Source organism: Triturus cristatus, chromosome 9 (genome assembly GCF_964204655.1).
Source record: "Triturus cristatus chromosome 9, aTriCri1.1, whole genome shotgun sequence".
In the NCBI taxonomy this organism is placed as follows: Eukaryota; Metazoa; Chordata; class Amphibia; order Caudata; family Salamandridae; genus Triturus; species Triturus cristatus.
This window is the reverse complement of record NC_140592.1, coordinates 42,781,300-42,807,847: the sequence shown is the minus strand read 5'-3', so window position 1 is coordinate 42,807,847 and position 26,548 is coordinate 42,781,300. Positions and strand designations below refer to the sequence as shown.

Below are 26,548 nucleotides of genomic sequence, written 5' to 3'. Positions count from 1 at the left end.
CGAAGGCATAGCGGCTGTCTGTGTAAACATTCACACACAATCCTGTACTAAGCTCACACGCTCGTGTTAACGCTATCAGTTCCGCTGCTTGGGCTGATTTCTGTGGTATGCGTGCTGTCTCCACTATCGTCTGTAACGTGGTAATTGCATATGCTGCTGAAGTCGTACCATCTGGTAGCTTCAGGCATGATCCATCTACCCACAACTCTCCATCTACATCTGAAAAGGGCGTATCCTGGAGATCAATACGACCCTTTGTTTGTTCCTCAGTCACAAAAATACAATCATGCGCTTTCTGTGCCTCAGGCTGTGTCTCGGGGTATGGCAACAATGTGGCCGGGTTTAATGTCACGCACCTTTTTAACGTAATGTGAGGAGCTAAAAGCGTCAACTCATATCCCGTTAAACGGGCACTGGTCAAATGCTGCGTCTTTGTTTGATTAAGCAGGGCATCAACAGCGTGGGGAACTAACACCAACAGTTTATGGGACAATACAATTCCTTCACTCTGCCGTATTGACACAGCTGTCGCCGCAACCGAGCGAAAACACCCCGGCAATGCTCGGGCGACAGGATCAAGTACAGCCGAAAAGTATGCACAAGGGCGCTGCTTATCACCATGCATCTGCACTAAAACTGATAATGCACATCCATCTTTCTCATGCACATACAACGAAAAGGGTTTCGCATAATCAGGGGTCCCTAACACTGGTGCTGAACAAAGGGCCTGTCGCAATTGCTGAAAAGCAGCATCACACTCATCTGACCAAGGGATTGGGATAGGCGTATCTTTTGTCAAGAAGGCTAGTAATGGCTTAGCCGTGTGTGAAAACCCCAGTATCCACTGTCTACAAAAAGAAACGAGGCCCAAAAATGCACGCACATCCTTCTGCGTGGATGGCCTCGGTGTGTCCAAGATTACTTGGATACGATCTGGTGTGAGTGCACGCCCCTCCTTAGACAAAAGGTGACCCAAATAAGTCACCTTTGGTCTACAGAATTGCAATTTCTTCCTAGAGACCTTGTGATTGTGGGAGGCTAAAAAGGAAAGTAGGGATAGCGTGCTTTTCTCGCACAACTCCAGGGTGTCAGCCGCCAACAAGATGTCATCGACATATTGAATGAGGGCGACCCCCTCGAGTAAAACAAAGGAATCCAACTGTCGCTTCAAAGCCTGACTATAGATACTAGGGCTTTCTGTGTAGCCCTGGGGAATTCTACAAAAACGATAAGATCTGTTGTTTAGTGTGAACCCAAAAAGAAATCGGCTATCAGGGTGAATGGGAATAGAAAAGAAGGCATTTTTCAAATCAATCACTGAGAACACGGTCGCCGTAGGCGGGACCAAGGTAAGCAACGTCGTGATATCGGAAACCACCAGGTACTGAGGTATCACGATCTTGTTTACCTCCCTCAAATCAATTATGAACCGATAGACCTTTGCATCCGTGTCCTTTTTCAGAATAGGGAGAATCGGACTGTTACAGATATTATAGGGAACTGCTTCCACTACTCCTACTGCGATCAAATCCTGCACAATCTGTATGAGAGCTTCCTCGCCCTCCTGGGAAATACGATACTGTGGGAGGCGTGGTAGCACCGCCCCCTCCTGGACACTAATGTGGACCGGAGGAATCACCATTTGTCCGACATCTGTGTCCGAAGTCGCCCATAAAGCTTGGGGGAGGGTAGCCAACAACGCATCCTCTGAGATCGTACACATCCGCCCAGATCGGGGGTAGTTGTCATTTAAAATCACCCTCACACCCTCAGGGGAACAACGAATTGTAGCCCTAAAGTACTTTAACATATCAAGGCCCATAATGTTATCCGGTGTGTACGGAGCAAGCAGAAACGGACAAGGCGCAGAAAAACAATCAACTTTAAACGCAAGGGGCTGTGAAAGAGGGCTTCGGGAGAGTGTACCGTCAAACCCTACCGATGTAACTATTGAGCCGGATGGGGGAGCCCCCGGAACCAAGTACCTAGACAATGCACTACGTGTCGCTCCTGTATCCACTAGGAACTGATCAGTAGAACCTAAAACCTCAGCCGATACATAAGGACCCGTCTGATCGACCGGCACCTCAACTGATTCGGACCCCCATCCTACGCATTCCTATGCATGCTGAGAATCATGATATCCCGAGTGATCGATGTCCGATACATGATACTGATGCTGGCGATCGAAAACGTTTGAGCTATCTCGGTGCTGCCCAGCAGTGTCGAAACGGACATTATCGTTAGAATTCCCTCTAAAGTTCGAGAAGCCCCCTCTACCTCTCTGGCCACCCGGAGTGTGCCCCTGCCGCGAAGCACGCAATGCTGGGCACTCCCTGGCCCAATGGCCCAACTGCTTACAGTACGCACATTGGTTCTTATTCAAATCAGATCGGCCCGAAGGGGGACCATAAGATCCGCCCCTTCCCCTATTATTATTACCCCGGCGGGGCGGGCCATATACTTGTGCTAACATCACTTTGGTTTTGAGATCTTTCGATTTCTTCTCCTCCTGGCCCTTCGCCTCGTGCTCCTGACGCTCATAATACTGAGCGATGGTCAGAAGGGCCGTCGGTGTCGCGGAGGACCAAGAACTCTCACTCGCTTTTAACCGGGCCGCAACTGCCGGCAGCAGATTGGCCACATATTTGTCCGCGAAAAGGTGGCGGCCTGTGTCGTCGGTAAGCGACTGGCCACTAAAGTCATGGAACGTTTCTTCGAAGCGCGTGAAGAAATCTGCAACTGACTCATCAACTTTCTGCTTACATGCCGCTAACATATTCCAGTCAATCTTTTTAGGGGGGATTATTGTTTTCAATTTAGCCACAATAGCAGCAGGGAGATCTAGAATATTCTGGGGTGGTTTCTGTGCGGGCTTCCGTTCCCTATCCTCATCCTCAAGCTCAGACCACCGGGCCTTAAAAGCAACTGCATCATCCACCTTTCGGACAGACCGCCACGTGTCCGGTGGTAGAATAAGGCCAAAGAACAGATCTATATCCGCTAAGGTCATAATGCAAGAATTCAAGGCCCCCTCGACTTCTTCATAGAAGGCCGCTGGATTCTTGCGGGGGTCAGGCAATGCATTCTTTAACGCCATAACATCGGCCCTATGCCAAGGAGTATAAACCCAATTATACACAAAATATCCCCTAGCATCGGCGGAGTTAATGTCCGAGCTAGTCCCTGCTCCTTTCGGAGGGACATACAAAGGTGCCGCCTCTCGCATCGGTTTAGCATGCACTACATTATCCTTATCTGACTGGGAGGTGGATGGGTGGCCCCCTGCCGCAACTGAATCCGACCGCTTCTCCTCCTCCGCTCGTTGGCGTGCTTTCTCTCGAAGGGCCAGCACCTCGTCCCGCAAGGCGAACAGCCGCCGAGCCGCCTCAGGAGCCTTAGAGGGAGAAAAAGCACCGTTACGTATTGCTCTGGCATCCGAAGACACTTCGTCAGGCTCAAAAACATGAGAATATTTTCGGAAAGCATTAATCACTTCATCCGCGAAATGACCCAGAAAATACACTTTATCTCTCTCCTGCCATGGCCCCCAAATTTGAAATAATTCCTCCATGGATACCTTGCCTTTAAGCGCACGGAAGGAAATTTGCCGAAGCTCAGCCATTTGCTCGGCCGGCAGCATGGACCGTGTGTCTACCTTACCCGAAGCCGGGTCAGAATCTTGCGGCCGCGGAGCGGATGCGCCAACATAAGGGGGCGGAGAGCGATCTAGCAAATAAAAATCATCATCAGGATTATTAAGGACAGGATAAAGCGGCTGGCGAACAACATATTGACCCGAAACTTGTAGCCTACGCTCTTTCTCTTGTCTGTCCGTTTGCTCTTTGTCCTCCCGATGCTTCGCTTCCTGCGCTCGCATATGATCATTCTTTCGTTGCTCCTTATCAAACAGCGCTTTCTCACGTTTCTCTCGCTCACGCACTTCCTTCACCCATAATCGCACACACTCAAACATATCCTGGCGAGCACGTCGCTTACACATACACTGTTCCACATACTCAATCTTACGTATATCAAACGATCCATACAAAGGCCATCGCAACTCAGGATCCTTCCTAGTATATTTCCTCCATAACGTGCTGTACATTATGGAAGAAAGACCATGCTTCACGTACATATCCCTATTAGGAGTCCCCTCTGGGGGAGCTGGAGCAGATTCCTCGAGGTTCAACCGGTTATCCAAACAGCAGCACCACTTACGGAGTGCGCTAAAAGCAGGCATGCTAGGAATAATGCAAAATATGCAGTATTATCAAGAAAAATGGCACTTAATCGTTGCGCCGTTCCAAGTTTACACAGCTCCGGAGAAATTTCTCCACATTACCTGCCTATATGTGTTGCAACGCATATATTTTCACAAGGACAAATTCAAAATATGACTAGTCACCATCAATCAAACTCAAATAGCCAGACCAGGCTTCAAAACTCGGAGCAAGTACCGTACAACGGTTCTTACCAATCAAGAGTCCAGGTTCCAACTGCCAAGCTCCACAATCGCCCAAACGGCTCTCACGGCAGGACCGACAGAAGAGGTCTCAGTCGATGACCGGCGCCACCCAGATGGTCAGCTCGGAAGGGAAGGAAGAAAAACCTCGGGATGCCAGGGCTAAGACGACGCTGGCAGTGATCACGTCCCCGGCCAAACTCCTCACCTTCGTCGCGACCAGTCCTTCGAGCATCCGAGTCGCCGATGAGCCCCACGTGACGGGCGCCAATTGATGAATACAAGCCCCAGCTAGGCCCGCAAGAGACAAGGGTTCGCTCTTCTGTAACGAAATCTATAAGGAAGTTGGCACGGAAACTGCAAAGTACAAAAACAACGTTTATTAACCCTTAAGGGTGGTCCTACAATCCACACAACACTCTTCAGTATTGCAAGGAGTAGCACACAGAACTTGCGTACATTGTCCCCTTTTATACACAACAGAGGGGCTCATGAGTGGGTGGATACCACATGAAGTCGAAGAACATTACCATTTAGGGTCATTCTCGATACCAAATCAATACATGGGCGGAGCTAACACACTCCTTGGGCCCGCGAAAACACATGGTCAAGCAAAGCTAATTATAACAGATGTGGTCAAGTCTGGGCATGCGCCAGATGGACAAGAGAGAGCTATTTATAACTGTTGCTAGGCAGATTACAAGAGCAACTAACACAGAGGTCGGACTCTCCTCGTGGTGAGCACGTGGCAGCATGTCAATACAAAATGGAGTCCGGACTTCGGCCAACATAATGAGGAAAACACGATAAAAGGGAAACACTAATGTTTTCAGTGAATGCTTAATCACATTCTGCCTTAATTTACAACACATCAGCCCACCCTTACTGGCGGAGCATCGTCATCTGGAACTCCAAGGAATCACTGTCTGAGCCCGAGATCGCAGAACACCCAGGACTCTGCCTGGTGCACAGGCTAGTGAAACCCAGAAGGAAAATATACTCCTGCCAGGGTGTATACCCAAGTAGTCGAGGGCTCCTGTGAAGTGCAGTGCTAAAGAGTGATGTGAGGTTAAAAATGAATACTTGATCAAAAAATGTGTTTAATATGGATTAATCAAGTTTCATATCTAAAAGAACCTATAGTCTGATATGAATTTTGCAGGCTAATTCTTGGTTCGTGTAAAAAGTGTGGTCGACATGTTTCAGCCGGAGCGGTCACTTGACCCGGCTTTCATCAGGACCGTAAAATTGAAAAAAACGATGCTCCGCCAGTAAGGGTGGGCTGATGGACTCCTATCTCCTGCGGGGGGGTGTCTCAATTATTCGCAGGATCTCGTATACGCCCTTACAATAACTATTAGTTTGCTATCTTTGTTTTGAATGGACTGTGCACCTTCTGTTGGTTTCATAGTGTCTATTGGGGATTGGAGGTGCTTCAGTCCTTAAACCAAGTCCCCCTTTGCTTCTGACCCTCCTATAAAATTGTTGTTTTGGTTCTGAGAGCAGCTACGGCTGCGGGTCTTAACCCTTTGACTCTAGAAATCTCTAGTAGTCTTATACCGCTCCCTAGTGTCCTTGACCTGAAATCTCTGCTCTATAATGGCAGACTTTGCAGGCCTCGCCTTCGATGATGAAACCTTGAGTAGCATTTTATCTGACAATCCCAGCATCCTAGATTCCTTACCAGAGATCACAGGTAACCCTAAGGATGACTGGGCTACCTTACTTAATCTCCGGAAGAATCAATCACGGACCGCGGTTCATGGCTTAGTCATGACAGAATACCTGCGAGGGAAATGTGCCCCTACAGGGCTAATTGTGACAAATACCCCGAGATTATTCCTCACAGACAAACAGTTCACACGAGACTGGTCACTCATAGCCTGGCGGTGTACCCGTGACTGGCTCATTCTTATCAGCACGGCAAAACGTCAGGCTGATGCAATCCTAGTTGAGATCCAAACCTTGGAGGGGCAAATTAAAACTACCATCACAGCAGCCCTTTTCAAAAAACAAATGGATGAGACAAATAAAACCAATAAAGAATATAGGGACAACATCCTGATCAACAAAATCGACAAATTTAAGAAGGATCTTGCCCGATTTTCGTGGGAAAAGATATACCCCTACACAAGCGACACATATGTAGCCCCAACATTTAACAACAAGGGGAGACGCTACGGTTCTAATTACTCTTCATCCGGGTCCGAAGGTGGATCTGATGAGTCTGATTCAGGTGCGTCAGGGGCACCACAAGGAAGAGGGAGAGGTCAATCTCGGAGATACAACAGAAGGAGGGGTAATCAAAACTTTTACCCCAATCAAAGTCAATGGTGGCCACCGGCCCCTTGGGGCTACCAACCACCCCCCTTTCCGCCACACATGCACACCTATCCACCTCAGCAGCAATTCTTCCCAAATCAGTCTTTTTTAGATCAAGGACAGGGACGCAGCAGAGGCAAACGGAGAGGAACTCCAACGGTACACTGGCAACCAGACCAGACATTTCCCAACACCAGGAGCAGGAGGGGCAACCAACAACCACCCACGAACTCGACCAGCGAGTAAATGACCTCGTAGTCAATCTTAGTTCAAAAATCCTGACGATCGATGAACAGAATGTCCTAAATAGGGGTTTGGGTTTTGTTCCCACACACTCAGGTGATCCTTTTACCCTGAGATGTGAAATCGAGAAATTCTTCAGGAAGATTCGGCTGCATTTCTTCTTTAAAGAGAAAGATTCAACAGTAACAACCGTTGGCAACGAGATCGATGTGGCCAATACTGGATTACGTCCAAAAAGTACGTTTAGTCCTCTTCCTCACCAGGTCCCCTCACAAGTCTCTACTTTTGAAAAGGCGGTTGTTCATGACTTGATGACATTGTATGACACCCGCCCCCACTCCTTTTGCAACTTTTCCAAGAGGGATCAAACTGCCCTCAAAAATCTCAGCAAGGACACGTCGGTCATTATAAAGCCGGCAGACAAGGGTGGGGCCACGGTCCTACAAGATACTGTCGTCTACCGGGCTGAATGCCTTAGACAGTTGTCAGATGCTAATTCTTATCGGGCCTTAGAGTCAGATCCTACATCTAGACTCTCCCTAGAGATTAGACAGCTGGTGGAGGAAGGGGAGGCAGAGGGATGGATAACATCACATGAGGCCAAATTTCTGGTGACCAGCAACCCAGTCATGCCCTATTTCTACTGCCTCCCTAAAATTCATAAACAGCAACGACCACCTCCTGGACGTCCCATTATCTCTGGGATTGGTTCATTATTGGAACCTTTGTCTAAATTTGTAGACGTGTTTCTAAGACCCATGGTCACTGAGATGCCAACATATCTTAAAGATACGGCTGATGTCCTCCGTATTTTACCTGAGGTTGAATTTAATTCTGACACCGATCTATTAGTCAGCCTGGATGTAGAGTCATTGTATACTTGCATTCCGCAGCTAGAGACTCTCGATGCAATCAGAGGACTCTTAGAAGCACGTTCTTTGGATAGCATCACCCCTGTGCCTTTTATCATGGAGTGCGCCAGACTGGCTATGATGGAGAACTACTTCAAGTTCGAAGATCAGATCTTTCTCCAGACATCTGGTACTTCGATGGGCAGCGTTTTCGCGCCTAGCCTCGCCAACCTGTATGTCCATCTCTTCGAACAGAACTATGTACTCAACCACAGCAACCCATATCGTTATCAATTGGTGCTGTGGAAGAGATACATAGACGACATCTTGGTGGTATGGCGAGGCACAGGTGACGAGATTCATGCCTTTCATTCTTGGTTGAACCAACAGAATGCGTATTTACGTTTCACCATTGAATACAGTAAACACCGTTTAGCTTTCCTTGATATCTCCATCTTTGTTCATGAAAACTCATTGAGTTCGGAACTATACAAAAAACCCATGTTAAAAATTCTTTGTTGTCATTCAACAGCCATCATCCGAGGGCACTCCGGGAGAACCTTCCAGTTGGCCAGTTTCTGCGGATTCGCAGAAACTGCTCCACCAGACAGTTGTTTGATAAACATGCTGAAGTACTAGCAACACAACTACAATCGCGACAATATCCTAAACGTCTAGTACGAAAAGCCTGGAAACGGGCATCTAATAACCATCGTGATGCCCTACTGGATACCGCCGTGTCCAGGACTACCAGCGAGAGACTTACATTTGTTACTACTTTCTGTACTGTGTCCAACCAAATACAGAAGACAGTACGTAAGCATTGGCCGATATTGAACATAGCGGCGGGCAGTATTTCGCCTCCCTTATTTGCCTTTAAGAGGGGCCCAAGTTTGCGTGATAGTTTGGTCCACGCAAGACCGCTATCACATCCTACCTGTGAGACCAATACTTTGTGGTCATTACCACCTGTTCGAGGCCATTTTCCATGTGGCATGTGTAGTGTCTGTCCTCAGACCATTAAAACTACATCAGTAGACATAGGCACAGAACGTCCCTGGATATTACGCAACCACACAAACTGCAATTCGGATTGCGTAATTTACAGAATCACTTGCCCTTGTTCCCTACATTATATAGGGTACACCACACGGAAAGTCAAGCTTCGCATAAGCGAACACAAAAGTACCATCCGCTGCATGAGACAATCCACCTGTATGACTGAGCATTTCCTAGCTAAAAAACACAAAGCTGAGGACCTCAGGTGGATTGTTTTGGAACGCCCGTTTATTCCCCAACATATAACGGACGTTTCTCAATTCTTATTTGCCAAAGAACAGAAATGGGTGTTTAAGCTGAAGACTGACACCAAAGGACTGAATGATAACATACCGTGGGCTTCCGTTTACACCCAAGTCAGCCTAACTGCTCGATTATCAACCAACTGAATGACCACCGGTAATTTCTAATTGTGAACATTAAGTTAGTCGACTCACAGTGGGAACCTTATGGTTCAGGGGTCGCATTCCACTGACAAGACACCCTTTTATGTCGATTGATCAGGTGTCCGGATGTGCTGATTTTTTTGCCATGTCCGTCCCTTTTTGGGGATTTCTGTTTTAACGACTTAGACAGATTATACCATAAAGGCAACACACGATTCACTATTTTGGGTACTGGATCACTCTATTGGGTATCACTACCACCCTGACCCCCGATATGATAATCAGGTTGCCAGTCCTGTACCTAACTGGTATGAGAGGGGCTATAACGACTACTCTTCCCGATAGGATTGATTGGTGGGCATCGTGTTCATATGGTTACTTCACCTTACGTTACCTTTACCAACTCTGCATGACATTGGTTTTAGCAATCTCATTCACATTGTCATAATTACTCACTCCGTTGAGAGTAAACAGTACGGATTACATTGTTTCATTGCCAAATCAACTAGGGTCAACATCTATACCCTGTTTTTGTCTTTAATATGTCCTCGAGAGCTGTTCCATTGTTGTAACGTCTCACGCGCACGCATGCGTGGGTAAATGCCATCTATCCCTCGCGCATGCGCGACAGACGCACGAGGACCTCATTAGAGGAGCGTTGGTTGGTATGCTCCTCGTATAAATTTACTTGCGGTTTCATCACGCTGGTTACCGGCTTTTCCTGATCACTGTTGTTGTGGTCAGGGTCTCGGCAGACAGAGACTATTTTTATAGTGTAAAAGCGCTGACACATGCGCTTTTGAGGATTGCCTTTCCGCTAGCGTCTCATTTAGACGCATGCGCTCCTGTGTGGACACGTCCGCTTTTGTCGATCGAGACACACAGCTGATCTCGATTACAGATTAGAACGTTACACGCGAGCGCTATAAAAAGCACCCTCCCCTTCCGGTCGATACCTCCCAGACAGCTCGTGAGTCAGTCTGAGGTATCGACGGACAGGTAAGGTAGGAGGATGAGTGCTCTTGCTAATTTTGCTCTAAAAACAGATTATCTTCCCAGATCTAATGTGTAGAGCCTAGTGGACACGTCTAGCCACTATAATTAGCCTTTATTAATTCCCAGCATTCCCCTATTTTATATAGGCAACAACCATACATAACTTCACTTGTTACTGGTTTCTATTATATAACTGGTTTGCTAAGAGACATTATCCCTAAATATTACTGGTTTGCAGAGATATATTCCAATTACATCTTGGGAGTCAGGAGGTTTTTGAGGTTTTGGACTTTTTAATTACTGTAGGTTCCTTTTAATATGTTTAAAATCTGTGTGTTGAGCTCTAAGCAGATGGGTATCAATTGGCAATCTGTCTGGCTTCTTTCTCCACATTTAAACAGAGCGGTGCCTCCTTCTCCGAGCAGTCAGCCGGGTGAGGTGAGGCTTTACTCCCACATAAAGCTGGGTGAGTTTTTTCTAGTTTTTTCTATTTTTCTGACATACAAATTGTATTTCCAAACATCATTAAGAGTTTGTTTGATACTGAAGGCATTGCTGATTCAGCTCTGCCGGGTGGCAATTAATAGTTTTGTTTTGATGTGCATGAGGTTTATGTGTATATTCTTTTTCAGGAATGAAGACATTGTCCTCACGCTCAATGCTTGAGCTTTTCTGGTAGGGTGGCAAGTGCCACGTACATATTTGACATTCACAATTGGTTTGCATGGATTTGTTTTTTCACTTTATGGGATTACTTTAGGCAGTAGCTTTTTTTCAATTTTACGGTCCTGATGAAAGCCGGGTCAAGTGACCGCTCCGGCTGAAACATGTCGACCACACTTTTTACACGAACCAAGAATTAGCCTGCAAAATTCATATCAGACTATAGGTTCTTTTAGATATGAAACTTGATTAATCCATATTAAACACATTTTTTGATCAAGTATTCATTTTTAACCTCACATCACTCTTTAGCACTGCACTTCACAGGAGCCCTCGACTACTTGGGTATACACCCTGGCAGGAGTATATTTTCCTTCTGGGTTTCACTAGCCTGTGCACCAGGCAGAGTCCTGGGTGTTCTGCGATCTCGGGCTCAGACAGTGATTCCTTGGAGTTCCAGATGACGATGCTCCGCCAGTAAGGGTGGGCTGATGGACTCCTATCTCCTGCGGGGGGGGTGTCTCAATTATTCGCAGGATCTCGTATACGCCCTTACAATAACTATTAGTTTGCTATCTTTGTTTTGAATGGACTGTGCACCTTCTGTTGGTTTCATAGTGGAAATGTCATCACCTAGTGTCCACTGCTGTGGACCCCAGCGTGGTGGCCAAGAGAGCCAGGGATGGTTCTAGCACCAAAGACAATGGTAAAAAAATCTAGGGGTTCGTATTGAGCAGACCCTAACCATGAAGGAGCATGTGACCCACACAGTTGGCTCATGCTTCCATGTGCTAAGCAGAGTCTTCCCCTTCCTTCCCAATTCTACACGGAAGTCTCTTATTCAGACTTTAGTGTTGAGCAGATTGGACTATTGCAACGCCTTGCTGATTGCAGCCAACGAGTCTTCTCTGGATCGCCTACAGGTGGTGCAGAATACGGCGGCTTGCTTAACACTGAATGCCCCCTATAGAACAGCCTCACTCCCCCTTCTCGAACAGCTCCACTGGCTGCCTGTACGCAAACGAATAAAAATATAAGGTTAGCTGCATTGCACACCAAGCAGTATGGGGTAAAGAACCTATTTACCTGGCGGAGAAGCTTAACCATTACATTCCCCGTAGGGATCTCCGCTCTGGTTCGAAATCCCTCCTCAAGATACCCAAGGTCAAGAAGTTAAGGACGGGGGAAAAGCATTTTCATATTTGGCACCTCTCTACTGGAACCAGCTCCCCATTTCAGAGGCAGCGCCCGGACCATCTGCAGTTTAGAAAAGCTTTGAAAACTGTTCTGTTCTAGTCTTGCTCCCATGTGACAGCTTTCTTATTGTGGGTTCATGAGCACTGAGATACCCCTTTGGGGGTGATTCAAGCTTTATATAAATCCATAAATAAATCAAATTGACATGTTTTGATTATATTCAAATATTTGTATCCAACCACAATTCATAATTACTAAAAAACAAAAAAACAAAAAAAAGTGCTTCATTTCTACCAGTTCAGATATATTCTGAAACGTCAGGAAAGTTAATTTTTTTGTTGTGTGCGAGAAAAAAAAAATCCTACTCCCTCCTCTCCTCTTACATGGGCACTCCGTAGGATTATCACAAATTATCTCAATTTAAAGTCAGAGAAAATAAAAAGTAAAACGCCAAGCTCCCTCGGAAGACTGATTGACATTTGGCCTCAGTCTTCGAATGCACAACAAATGTGACAAGATAAGAACAAGATTTAAAGGCCTGTTTACTGAAAGAGAGCTTGTGGATGAATACAGTAAACATGGTTTGGCCAATGGGAGGGGACAAACTCAAGCTGGACAGCCAAAAATAAATAAAGTCAGCAAATATAAAACCATAAAATGTGAGTTGCAAACCACAAAGCCAATTAAGTAACAGGCGGAATGCATTCCTTGGTCAGTGTAAGACGCTGGCTCTCTAAATAGTGTACTTAAACGAAGTACACTGTGTAGAGAGTCCAGTGAGTCCCAGATTGGTATAGAGAGGGGAAAAGTAGATAATACGAACACCATTTGTGTTAGTGTGGGCGAGCATTTAAGCTTTGAGGGTAGCGCTAAGCATTTGTTGTGCTCACAAAGGCAATCAATGAGACACACACTCAAGAATGAATCCAAGACTAATTTATAAAATGAATACCGATTGTTATGCAATTTTTCAGACCAAGAACTTTGTTCTACAGTAAGTACTTTTTAAGTTAGCAATTTTCAAAGCTCGCAAAATTAATTACTTTTGTGCTCAATTACGCACCATTGAAGTCAATGGGAGAAAATTGAACAATGCATCTGAAAAAAAAAAACAAAAAAAAAAAACACACAGTTTGATTTCAAGTATCACCTTTGGGATTTAGGTAGGTAGCAAGGCCAGGCCCAATGTTCCATCAGTGGATTCTCTGCACCATCCCGGATTCGGCTGGGAGCAGGGTGATCAGGTAGCTGGTGCACTACAAAGAAGGGGGCCCCTTCTAAACACATAGCACAAAGGGACTTAAAGATAAGTCAGTGGGGTCCCACTCGGGAAGTCGGTCACAAGGGCCTCAAGACCACGGGAGCACAGTTGGATCGCTGCTACCAAGGCCGACGGGCCAGGGGCAGGGCAGATAGGTTAACCGGGTGGTACACATCAAGATGTCCTTGCGGTCAGGAGCAGGCAGCTTAGGAGAAGCGATTACAGGACAGCTGAGCCACTCACGAAGTGGGTCTAGGGGGTCTCGACATCCCTAGACAGGTGCTTGCTTCCTGGGCAGTTGGAGTCTGGATTAAACTCTTCGTCTTGCTGTATGCTGCAAGGGGTCCGGTACCCCGGGTATTGGTGCAGCACGGTTCCGGTAGATCCTGGTGTATCCAAACTTGGTGGGGAGACAGATCTGATCCTCCGGAGCGGATGTACCACTTTTGGTTCAGGTCCTGCGTTTGAGTTGTCAAGGAGCAAAAAGTCGACATGCAGGACTTTGCGGGTTCGGTGCCTGTGGACTGCAGGGGAGTAGTATCTCTACTCCAAGGGAGTTCTTTAGCGATTTGTAGAGGGCTGTAGGACCTCTGGAGTTCTTGGAGGCCTCAAAGATGCAGGATGAGACAGCACACCAAGACTGTTGACTCCTTAAGGCAGCAGGCAGGGTTTCGCGCCAATTTTCTGCAGCAGGGCTTTAGTCTTCGGGTTAGCAACTCTTCTTTGTCCTTTTCTTCTCTGTGTCTGTCGAATCAGAGTTCAGAGGCCAGGGATGCCACCCAAATACTAAATTTAGGTTTGTTAAAGCCGATGGGCTACATACCTTTAAGGTGTCTGCACCCTCAAAGTGACCACTTCCTAGGGAAGGGGCACTGCCCTGACCGTAACTGGCTAATTCCCTCACAAACCAAGATGGAGGGAAATGGAAAGTGGGCTCCACATCACCTGCCCCACCTTAGGGGTGGTGCTGGCTGAATAGGGAGCCACCTCCTAATTAAACTACTTTTCCCACCTGTCCTCATGCCAAATGTGGAGCAGGAAAAATGGGGTTGGCATCCTCCGCTATCTGGAGATGCTTGGGCCGCATTTCAAAAGGTGGCATCGCCTTTGAAGCTTCCAGCTCTGGAAGGCCATCATGGTCTGGAGGAAGTGTGAAGCATTTCTGCCCAGAGCAACCTTTGTTCCTGGCCTATTGAGGGGGCAGACTCTCACCCCATGCAGTCAGAAACATGTCTGGTGGTGGCAGGCTGGCTAAAACTAGTCAGAGAGGACACCACTGCTTGGTAGGTTTTCAGGGACCCTCTAAAACAAGGGACTGAAAGAAGTGATCCACATCCTCTCTGAGCAATGTATGTTGTGCGGACAAGAACCTTGGTAATACATAAAGTGGTCTGCAGCTAAACCAACAAAACAAAATTGTGAGCTAGTTCCGGCACTTACCTGTGATTCCATGTAGATGAGGGAATCCCTCTGCCTGGGCAATTGCTGCATATGTCATAAGTATGCATATGGGAAAACGGGTGTGAGAGGAATTTGCACAATGTGTGCACAACCGCCCATGTAAAGCTCCCAAACACCTTCCATAGTATACTTCCCATGGGGTTTACGGACTGTACCTCATCTTTCCACATGTGATCTAGCACTGCAGGAGGTAGGGGCTGCTGGTTCAAAGTAATATGCCCATTCTGCAGGTCTCCTGATGGTTTATGTAAGGACAGGGCTTTAAGTGGGCTGGGTTCTGCCGGGCTCAGCACCGGCAGTTATTAAAAGTAGGTGTCAAAACTGGTCACTATCGGGCTCTACCGAGGGGGGAAAAAAATGGACTCTGCAATAGTATAACCCATCACCGCCTTTGATGTAACTTCAAGAGGCTCGCTTTTCAGTTTTATATAGCGCAAACTAGGAGCGCTTTACATGAGAACCAGTTACATTATACAACGACATATTCATTTTTTCAATCACAGGACGTCAGGCTCAAACCTTGACTGCTCTAGCTTTATGCCACAATCTCGCCCACAAGGGCAAGTAGCATTTTCAATATTATAAACAATGAAGGGATAGTGGTTGCTTATTTACCTTATGCAACTTACAACCATTGACAAAGCCAATAGTCCTGGCTTGTTGTAGGTGTAATCTTACTTGTGTTAAATATCTGGATGAATGGACATAAGCAGCAAAATACCAGTGGGGCAGCACACTATGCTAAGCACAGATTTGTAGCTTAAGTGTTTTAAACCAAGCAGTTAATTACAGCGGCCACGCCCCAATGAGGCCCCTCAGTTTTTCATCCCACTTAAAGCCCTGTGTAAGGATGTGGGTGTGCAGAATTATTTTTATAGGATTGCCGTGGTCTATGGGTGGTGAAGCCCTTTCGAGTATTTTAAGTCATAACCCAGCACCTTGCCAACTCAAACAACCCCACTCCCTCACGAAGATGTTGCAAATCTCTGCCCGTAATTTTATAATATGGGAGGAGCTTAGACACCTCACAAGGATGCTGCTAGGAGCTACATACACTTGCATTCGATAACAGCCCCTCCCAATCCGCTGCAGGTAGGCAAGAAGGTCGGAGTTCAGTCTGTACAAAGGCCACAGAAGACGGTCATGGAACGAAGAGCTGCAGCAAACCTGCTGTTACGAAACCTATGTGAACGAAGGCACACTGGCCTGGGGGCTGGAGTGGGGTGAGGCGTCCAGGTACCGAGCAGGAACACGTGAAACAAACAGGAACTGCAAGGGAGCTCGTGCAGGCGTAATGAACATGTGTCCGTGCAGAAGGCCATCACCTCCCCTTCTGCCGGACACAGACCACACCAGCCGCCAGTACACCCTCGCCCCCATGTGCACTTGTCATTATGGCGATGTACTGATTGCCCCCTCCTCCAGCACACCGACCTCCCATTAGGAGTGGTAGCCAAATTACAACAGGCCTGGAGTGGAGCAATCTGGCCTCCCGTCCATGAATAAACATTGGAAAAGTCAAAAGCTTTGGCTAGTGTACTGTGCGTACACAGACCCACAACATACATGAACACAGTCCAACATACAAAGGCACCATTGGACACAGGACAAAAGACGCATACATTCATAAATATAAGCCCTCATGAACACAGACCAGTAGACATCTCTCAAAACCGCCCATGTACACAGCAGCACACGTATACACGATGGGGCAGGCATAAGTAATGGGACAGGCCGAGGCGTGGATAAAAATCCAGTACTGGGGAGACGCAAGTCGGTAAGAGATGTATCTCCTCTGCAATCTGAGATGGAGCAAAAAGAGGGAAAGTAGAAATACCCATTCGATCATTGGCCTCTCCTGAGAGGTCTACTGTGTGACTGAATCAGAGGTTAAATACCCACCCAGTCCCTCCATCTTTTGGAATGATCACCTCTAGTAACAATGAAGTGCAATGTGCATAACTGTGTAATCGCTGTCGTCCAGAGTGTGAAATTCAAAGCAGGCGCCTCTCTAGTACCAACAGACATTTAGGTTTCAAGATTGCCCATTTAAGCCAAACAGCCCTCATAATTCCTTCCACATGTTTCGTGGTGAGATACGTCAGATGTTTTTGGCTGTTAAAAAAAGAACAATAATAGATGCGGTGATTTTTATTTGACACGCTGCATAGTTTATTTTAAACTTGTAATAACCGCATGCAAAAAACGAAATGAAATTAGAGAAAAGTGGACTTGATGCATAAAGGTACTAGAGAATAAAGTAAATGGCTCACCATTTTCCCGTAGACTAAGGGGAGGGCAGCACTGCGAATTGGTGACGTAGGGTTTAATCACTGGCAGCACAGGGGAGGGGGAGGGTGGTTAGTCATTGCTGTACTATCGGCTAGGACACCTAGTATCCGACAAACTACCACAGCTCGTGAGATGGTTCTTGTGCAATAGGCCTCAGTGAGACATTTTAACTAAGATAGCAACAGCAGAGAAGGAAGGGAAAGCAAGAGCCTGGAAACACGGAGACATCACAGGTCTAGAGAAACACGGGAGAGACACCACCTGGCGAAGAGCTTCAGACAGGGTTATATACCCTGATCCAACTACCGAACGGAGTTAATCCCATATCTAAAAACAGATCAGGCCGCTCCTCTAGTATGCTGGCTCTAGGCCAATGTGAAACAAAGGGCAAGATCAGCGTCCACCAGCAGAACCACGCACAAAAACGTAGTAAAGGCAACCACCAAATCCAACAGGTAGTACAACGAAACCCCTAGCGTTCAACTCCACCTCCACAGCCGGTTTGGGGACAGAGAGAAGACCCACACCACACACAAGGTAATGCAATAGATAGTACAACGAGACCCCTCGCGATCAACTCCACCTCCGGCTTGGGGACAGAGGGAAGATCCGCACCACACATAAAACACGCCTGATACATACCTATGCCACGATGCTGGACAGCATATCAGAAGTGCCCCTACAAACCTATCTGCAAGGAAACGCCTACATATCAGTCCAAGACTTGTCCGTGGACATCCCCACACAGAGGAACCCACTCCATGAACAACCCAACTGCTAAAGACAGGCTGAGCCAGGGTGCTAAGAGGCCTAGTAACAGGTGGGCAGGTGTTAAAAGGTTAATGTAGCATAATACACTGCTAAGGATACTGCATTCTCCCCTTTAATGCCAGGGAGTACCCTACTTCCAATCATGGAATGCATTCAAAACCCAGCCTCCTATTATGGCAGGAAATGACTCAATATATCTTCCCAGTTAAGCCAGATACTCAGCCTCATTCTCATAGTCATGGTAGGCACTCAGTACTCCCCCTCCGGGCATTGGCAGGGGCTCTGTACCCCACCTCCAGGCATTGGCAGATGCGCAGTGCCACGTCTCCGGGGACTGGCAAGCACACAATACCCGCCTCTGGGCACTGGCAGGAAGAAAGACCAATGCCTCTGGGAACAGATGAGCTCTCAATACACTGCCTTGTGTCTGTCAGCCACTCAGTACCCCCCCCCCCAGTCATGGCAGGCACTCCGTACCCTACCCAGGGCATTGTTTTTTTTAATTTGAAAAGTTTTATATAGCGCTGGCTAAACCCAGAGGTATCACAGCGCTTTACACGAGGAGGTAAAATTGCTTCAAAACAGTTACATAGTTACAACAGTTTCAGGTACGAAGTTACTGGAGATACAAGAGTTACAACGGCATGGCTCAGGTATGGGGAAGGAAAAGCAGGCAGGGGAGAGAGATTCAAGGAAGAGAGGGAGGGAATAGAAGAGGAAGATAAAGAGTGAGGGAGGAAAGAGGAGAAGGAGGGGGTAGGAAACACAACGGGGTGACGAGAAAAGAAACAGTGTCTGGCGATCGGATGGGTAGGTGACGGCCAATACGGGGAACCAGAGCCAAACTCCTCAATAGCTGCGTAGGGCAACTCCACCGGTCATCAGCCAAAGGTTGCTCGGTCGCCGAAGTACATTAGAGGGTTAAAGTATCAACCTAGAGAAGATCATCAAAAGGTTTCAAAGAGAGCGCCTTTCACGGTGTAAGGTGCCGAGTTCCCAGCGATAATGGGAACATTCCCCAACCTCCGCTATGTGAGAATCCCTTAACACTGTGGACTCTCTCAGAGGGGTATCTGAGACTCCAGGGCATAAATGCTGGATCCCTCCCAAACAAGGGGAGGAGGAGTGCTTTGGCAAGGGGCACATTCAAGGAGGCAGTTTTAGGCTGTTTTCTGCTATATGTGAATCCCTTAACACTGTGGACTCCCTCAGAGGGGAATATGAGACTCCAGGGCAAAAATGCTGGATCCCTCCCCAACAAAGAGAGAGGGAGTGCTTTGGCATGGGGCACATTCATGGAGGCTGTTTAGGGACAGCTGGGTGGTAGGGGAGGACCTATACAGCAGAATGGGGGAAATGAGAGTAGGTATGCTGGTACAGACGCCTACTGCCCTAGAGCAGATAACCATTGAAGGTAGTAGGGAAAAGCCAAGAAAATAATATGAGTGGTCAGCCAAACTGAACGTAGCTTAATCAAAATCAATTCCCTCATGGTCTAAAATGGGAGGTCTAGCAGTAAAACGCGAGTTAAGGGGTGAAAGAGCGTAGGCAGAATAAGGAGATCACAGAAACATTGGAAACTAAAGATTGCGGAGGGAAAGGGAAGATGTGGCCCGAGGGGAAAGGTCGGCCGCCATTTTAAGGTCAGGCCGGTACAGGCAGTCTCAACAGGGACGGTCACCGCTGGAAAGACCCAGAGGAGTCGTCAGCGTGCTAACAAGGGTATTGGTAAGATACACAATTACACAGAGTAAACAAAGGATAGATGCAGTGTTGCACAATACGAACCATGGTATTAAAACATGCGAATAATCAGGGGGGTGGACACGACATAAAAAGAGTGGGGGAAAAGAGGTATCAGCAATATTCTTAGACGATGCGCAGATCAGTTGAGAGGAGAGAAGATCAAAAGTAGTTCAGGTGGAGACCAGTGGGGCCGGAGGTATGGACCAGGTCGCAAGTTGGCAGAACGGGACAGGAGTGACCATCGGAGCAGGTCACAAAATGGTGGGGTGCAAAAGTGACGTAGTCCAAAAGTCCAATGGAGTAGTTCTTACCTCCGCTCAAAAACCTCCAAGTTGTCCCAGACGTCTTACAGGAGGCAAGACAGGTGGGATGGCAGTAGGAAAAGCAGCGGCAGTCAAGTCCGAAGTCAGAAGGCATCGTCGGTGTAGCGATGGAATCCGCCGAGGGCCAGTGAAGAGGAAGTCAGGAAGCGGCGATGAGCATGGAGCAGGGCTCAAAGAAAGGGGAGGAAGAGAGAGATGGCTGAGCAGAGTGGAGCCACAGCTCCAGCCTCGGGGTTCCGGTGGCGGTCTGCGCCGAAAAAGGCTCATCATGGCAAAACCGAGGCGCTCGCCCCAGCAGCTCTGCCAGTGGTAGAGCGCTGTTGAGATGGTCCATGTCGGAGGCGCGAGAAAGGGGTCAATACAAATACCGGCAGCCCCGCCAGTGGGGGCACCCAGGGAGGACCTCACTCCGAGGACCCACGTTTTCTGCAGGGAATGGCGGAGCGAGGGAGCACGTCCCAGTCCAAGGGAGAGCTCGAGGCACCATGGATCGCTGAGACACGAGCCCGCAGGGTGATCTCTGGGAGTGCAGGGCAAAGACCAGGGAGTAGCCCACAAGCCCATCTTGGAACCCGGGTCCCGGAGCAAGGGGGGAGGAAACCCAATCTGCCTAGCCCCAAGCCTCCCGTCGAAATCCAGGGAGTTCAGGACTACGATCAGAGAAGGGGAGGCTAAGCAAATATGCAGACCGAAGCCCAGTCTCATAGCCCGGGAGCCCTGCGCAAAGGTCCAGAAAGGAGCACCAGGAACCGAGCCGAGCCCAGGTCAGCTGCAGCAGGAGGAGGTCGCCAACTCCCCAGGACCAAACGCACCCCCGCAGTCTTGTGAACTCAGGCCAGGTGCAGAATCCGGAGCTGAGGAGAGAAGAACAGCAAGGGGGCAGTTCAACCAGAGGTCGCGGTAACAAAGCACCGCATCCGCACCAGAAAAACCCCGGCTCCGTTCCCTCAACGAGTCAGCAATCGTCAATGAAAAGGTGTCGGAGTCGCCAGCAGGATTCAGGTAGTGTTTTGCCTTCTGTTTATCCTTTGATATTGCAGTTTATCTTAAGATGAGTAGCTGCGTTGCGGTGGGCTTCATCTAAGCAGGGCTGTCGAGCAAAACGATGGAATGTTAGGCATAGGCAGGGATTTTCACAGAATTGTGATCCCAAGCCCCGGAGCTTCGGTGGGGAACTGCAGCTCAGCGGCCATTTTTTCTTGCCATAGATTGTTACTCAATACCCTGCCTCGGTCATTGGCAGGCACTCCGTACTCTCCCTACTGTCACGGCGGGCGCCCAGCTATAGTACTCTTAAGTTATACAGCTCTGCCTCCTACTTACCGTACATACAGATGCTGATACCTTGCCTGCAGTGCCTATAGACTGATCCCTTTTGCACGGACACCAATAACTATTTCATCAGGTCATCTTAGTCTCCTGTTCACTTCTCCTCCCTTTCGCATCTATTTTTTGTCTTGTGTACAAAGGTAACGTACCCAGCACAATTTCTCCTCTCTTGCTTACTTGGACAATTCTTATGTCTAGAACAAGTTAGTAATGGCTGATCTCGTTGGTTTTTTACAAATCAAGGGTCTTCAACCTGTGGGGCGCACCAACCTGGGGGGTCCAGGATGTGTTCCCAGGGGGTGCAAATGGGTCTGCAATTACATGTGACTGAAGATAGCCTTGAAGCGTGAACGGGATGTTTTTAGGCCGTCTTCATTTACATGCAGCAGTTAAAGCCCATAAAAAGTGAGAAGACGGTGGCATTGGGTAGGGTCTGCGAGTGTAGAGACAGTTTCAAAAGACATGATTATTTTTATTTATTTTTTTACCTTCTAATTGTACATAAAACGTGCAAACACCATAAATGAAAAATAAATGCAAGTTAAACCAATCAAAGGGAAATATACTCTTTCACCTTCTGAAGCCTCAGCTGGCTAATGTGATCGATGCAGAGGTCTTAGTGTATGACCAGAAAGTCACAGAATGAAATTCAGATCAGTGCAGTGAGGAATAGTGACTTGTTTATAGTGCTACGATGTCTCAGTCTATGACAGAAAAGCACTGTGAATGTAATTATTTTAAAACTATATTAAACTGTATAAAACAGCATGCTGCAAAATACTTTTTCAATTAAAACAAGTGCTTTAAAAATATACATTTTAGTGATAAGAATTCAGACTATACCTAATGTAAATATTTGTATGTGTGTCCATTAAAAGGGTGCACTCCCTTTAATGGACACAAATTACTTTTCAAAAAGAATAAGTATTTGTCACCGTGAAGCAGAGTGACTCCATTAATTAAAATCCACACTGGCGCCAACCATTGCACACATTAAAATTTCTTTCAGGTAGCGGGTACCTTGACGACAAGGCATATTTCTTCTTTAGTTCTCTGCTTCAGATAGTAGATAACTAAAGAAGCTCCCACCTGCGAGCAGGCACTTGAACTCTGTTATAGTAGCCCTACTATGAAAAACGATCATGGGGTGCAATTTCCTTGCTAGCATCAGGGCCCCGGACAAAATTGTTACGCACAGGGCACAAGCAACAGGGTGTGGGGGTAAATGTGCTTTTTTGTTGCTATTTTTTACACAAAGCAGCAGAAAGTCTGCTTTAGGCATCTGGCCTAGAAGTATTGGCCCTGTTGAGTGGTCAGAGTAGACAGCCTGCTTTACAGAGCTGTAGGTATCATTGGTGCAGCAGCTGCATTAGAATCCCTGGGCATACGTCCTGTGCCAGTGTTTCTTTGAGCCTTGAAGCAATGGCACAAGAGAGGGGAAACACCTTGATTTGGGCAATAGAGAGATGAGAGAGATAATGAGAGATGAGACAGATGGTGTGAAATGGGAGCCCATGTTGTTAGCAAAGGTCAGAGGCGACAGCAAGGCAATAGCAGTCATTGGTGAAACAGGTGCAGTGACACTTTTGCCCAGAGCCCACTGCATGACAATTATGAATGTTTTACAATAAAAAGTGGGTATGGGAGGGTTCATTTTCCTTGCAAGCATTAGGGCAGATGGCACCCTTGGCTTAAAAAAAAAAAAAAGGGTGGGTGGGTGAAACATGTAGAAGCTCACTTTCTTTCAGAAAAGAGACCACACACGTTTTGGGACTGAAGCGATGGTCAGACATGGTGGGGACGGAGTGAAAGAAGAGTTAGCCTGCTTCCAGGGCTACAGCCATCATTAGTGCAGCAGATGTGGTACGTTAGGGTCCACAGCACCCCAATTACGAAGAGTATTGTTATGGTCAATTCTGTTCTTGTTTGATGCTGTTGCTTTTTTATAAGTCCCACATTTAGTGTGGATTACGAGCTACAAACAAAAAAGCACCTCAGAAATTACCTCATGATCCCCACCCATTGCGATCATCCTTCTCCTTCCAACTCCCCAAATCCTTGCCATTTAGTCTTGGAGGGAGGCTCAACTACCAAAACATTTTTGGGGAGGGGGGGGGGGGGGGGGGGGGGAGGGGGAAATCAGAGTAAAAAAGTTAGACGACCTCTGCTTTAAATACTGTGCTCCAGCACTGCTCATTTGGAAAAGCATATTTTACATCTTCAATATCCCCACCCGATGTGTACTTATTTTGTTTTTGGCTTAATCTTTTATGATCTTTCCATGTTCACTGCACTGTTACCACTGAAAATGGGTGCTTTTGTGACAAAGTGCATCAATGCCCTTGGGGCGCATTTGTGCTACATAAAACGGAATAAATAAATGAAGTACTGGCTCCGTACCTTCGCTCATTTGTCATGCACATTCCCTCCTCTAACTTTAACTCCAACCATGACAGTGCCGCAGTCCTCTACCTCCAAGCACGGCAGAGCCGCAGTCCTCTACCTCCAAGCACGGCAGAGCCTCGGTACTCTACCACTAGGCATGGCAGAGCCTCGGTACTCTACCACTAGGCATGGCAGAGCCTCAGTACTCTACCACTAGGCATGGCAGAGCCTCAGTACTCTACCACTAGGCATGGCAGCGTCTCAGTACTCTACCTGCAAACATGGCAGACCCTCAGTACTCTACCTGTAATCATGGCAGACACTCAGTACTCTACCTGTAATCATGGCAGACACTCAGTACTCTACCTGTAATCATGGCAGACACTCAGTACTCAACCTGCAACCACGGCACGGCCTCAGTACTCTACTCCCAGTGTGGCAGACCCTCAGTACTCTACCTGCCATCATGGCCCAGACTCAGTACTCTACCTGCCATCATGGCAAAGCCTCAGTACTCTACCTGCAACATGGCCCAGACTCAGTACTCTGCCTGCCATTGTGGCACTGCCTCAGTACTCTGCCTGCCATCGTGGCACTGCCTCAGTACTCTGCCTGCCATCGTGGCACAGCCTCTGCCATCGTGGCACAGCCTCAGTATTCTACCTGTCATTGTGGCACAGCCTCAGTACTCTGCCTGCCACCGTGGCACAGCCTCAGTACTCTGCCTGCCACCGTGGCACTGCCTCAGTATTCTACCTGCCATCATGGCACAGCCTCAGTATTCTACCTGCCATCATAGCACAGCCTCAGTACTCTACCTGCCATCATGACAGAGCCTCAGTACTCCACCTGCCATCATGGCAGACCCTCGGTTCTCCGCCTGCCATCATGGCAGACCCTCGGTTCTCCGCCTGCCATCATGGCAGACCCTCGGTTCTCCGCCTGCCATCATGGCAGACCCTCGGTTCTCCGCCTGCCATCATGGCAGACCCTCGGTTCTCCGCCTGCCATCATGGCAGACCCTCGGTTCTCCGCCTGCCATCATGGCAGACCCTCGGTTCTCCGCCTGCCATCATGGCAGACCCTCGGTTCTCCGCCTGCCATCATGGCACAGCCTCGGTTCTCCGCCTGCCATCATGGCACAGCCTCAGTACTCTACCTGCCATCATGGCACAGACTCAGTACTCTACCTGCCATCATGGCACAGACTCAGTACTCTGCCTGCCATCATGGCACAGACTCAGTACTCTGCCTGCCATCATGGCACAGACTCAGTACTCTGCCTGCCATCATGGCACAGACTCAGTACTCTGCCTGCCATCATGGCACAGTCTCAGTACTCTGCCTGCCATCATGGCACAGTCTCAGTACTCTGCCTGCCATCATGGCACAGCCTCAGTACTCTGCCTGCCATCATGGCACAGCCTCAGTACTCTACCTGCCATCTACCTCAGAGCGTGGCATGATCCCAGCACCCTACCTCGGTTGGGGCTGGCACCTAATACTTTAATCCCAATCATTGCAGCTACTCCACTACTCTCTGCAGTGCCCACACCGTACCTTTTCACTTCTTGGACACTAGTTTCCTGTAATGATTAACCCTTTTGTAATTCTTGACCTTGGGAAACTACATTTGGTGATTTTGGACCCTCTGTAACTACCCACGCAACGACAGATCTACTTCAAAGTGCTATGGCACCTTTGGCCCGCGATATACAGGAATGAATGAATAAATAATAAGTACCCCCAGTCCCGGCATGCCTTGGAGGTACCGTCAGTGCAGCTCCCACCTGTAACTAAGCGCCTCGAAGCCACGGCTTCCACCACAGCCCCCTCCTGGAGCCTCACCTTGATGGTGTCCAGCGGGTGCCCCACGAACACCAGGCACACTCCCCCGAAGCCCCCGGCGAAGAAGTTCTTCACCGGGCTGATGGGCTGCGGCTGCTTGGCCATGGTCTCGCGCTGCTTGGGGGGCGGCGGGGGCTGGCTACGTGTGCGCGAGGCGCTGTCCTCGGCTGCCGGTCTAACCGCCTCTGTGTCCTCGCGCTGCGCCGAGCGGAACTTCACCGTCCGCTGTCAACTCATGAGGCCGCGCCCCCGTGCGCGCGCCGCCGCCTCAGCCTCCGAGGGGCGGCGCGCGACCTCTCACCCACTACTGCGCGCGCATCACAATCCGCTCGCAGTTCTGCGCGCTGTCAGGACGTAGGGCGTGTGGAGCCATGTCTTGTGGAGCCATGTCTTGTGTGGCGGACATTTTAAAATCAGGCCAGCTCCCCCTCCTAACGACAACTTTATTCATACTGGAACCATTCGTGACCCTTCGCCTGTCCCCAAGATGGCACCTTCCAGCGGCTCGGCGTGGGTCACAGAGTCTATAGAAACAACTAGAAAGCAAACCTTACTACACGTGAACTTATAGGCAGCCATGCGTCTGGGTAAACATGCCTAGAGTTTCTGAAGCATTGATCTGAGTGAGCTGATGCTAGGGTTGCAACAAGTCTCAGAACAAACATTGACATAGCCAATAGGTCTCGCCTTTGAGACTATTGGCTCTTTGATTGCCTTCTATTCATGCTGTCCAGCATGGGTACTGCTGACTTAGGCAACGATTTGTACCTATGCTATATAGCAGTGTGAATGCTGTGCACCACGGCTAAAAATTGTAAAAAAGGATTATGAAGTATTCAGCTCTAATACACTTTTAACAAAAAGTGCATTAGACTTAAACATAGTTTTAGTCATACTGCAGAGTATGAGTGCTGCTATACAGTAGGGCTGCAAAACCATGCCAAAGCAAA

The 26,548-nt window shown here is 48.1% G+C and overlaps 1 protein-coding gene across 1 annotated transcript in view; it reads right to left on the bottom strand.

The window, feature by feature from the left end:
• Positions 1-25,907, bottom strand: part of SLC25A20 (solute carrier family 25 member 20) — a 157,916-nt gene extending 132,009 nt beyond the window's left edge. The window contains exon 1 of the mRNA XM_085624354.1: positions 25,599-25,907. Within this exon, the coding sequence (XP_085480480.1) occupies positions 25,599-25,703 (105 nt within the window). The 5' untranslated portion in view covers positions 25,704-25,907. The remainder of the gene's footprint in view (positions 1-25,598) is intronic.
• Between the last annotated feature and the right edge of the window lie 641 nt (positions 25,908-26,548).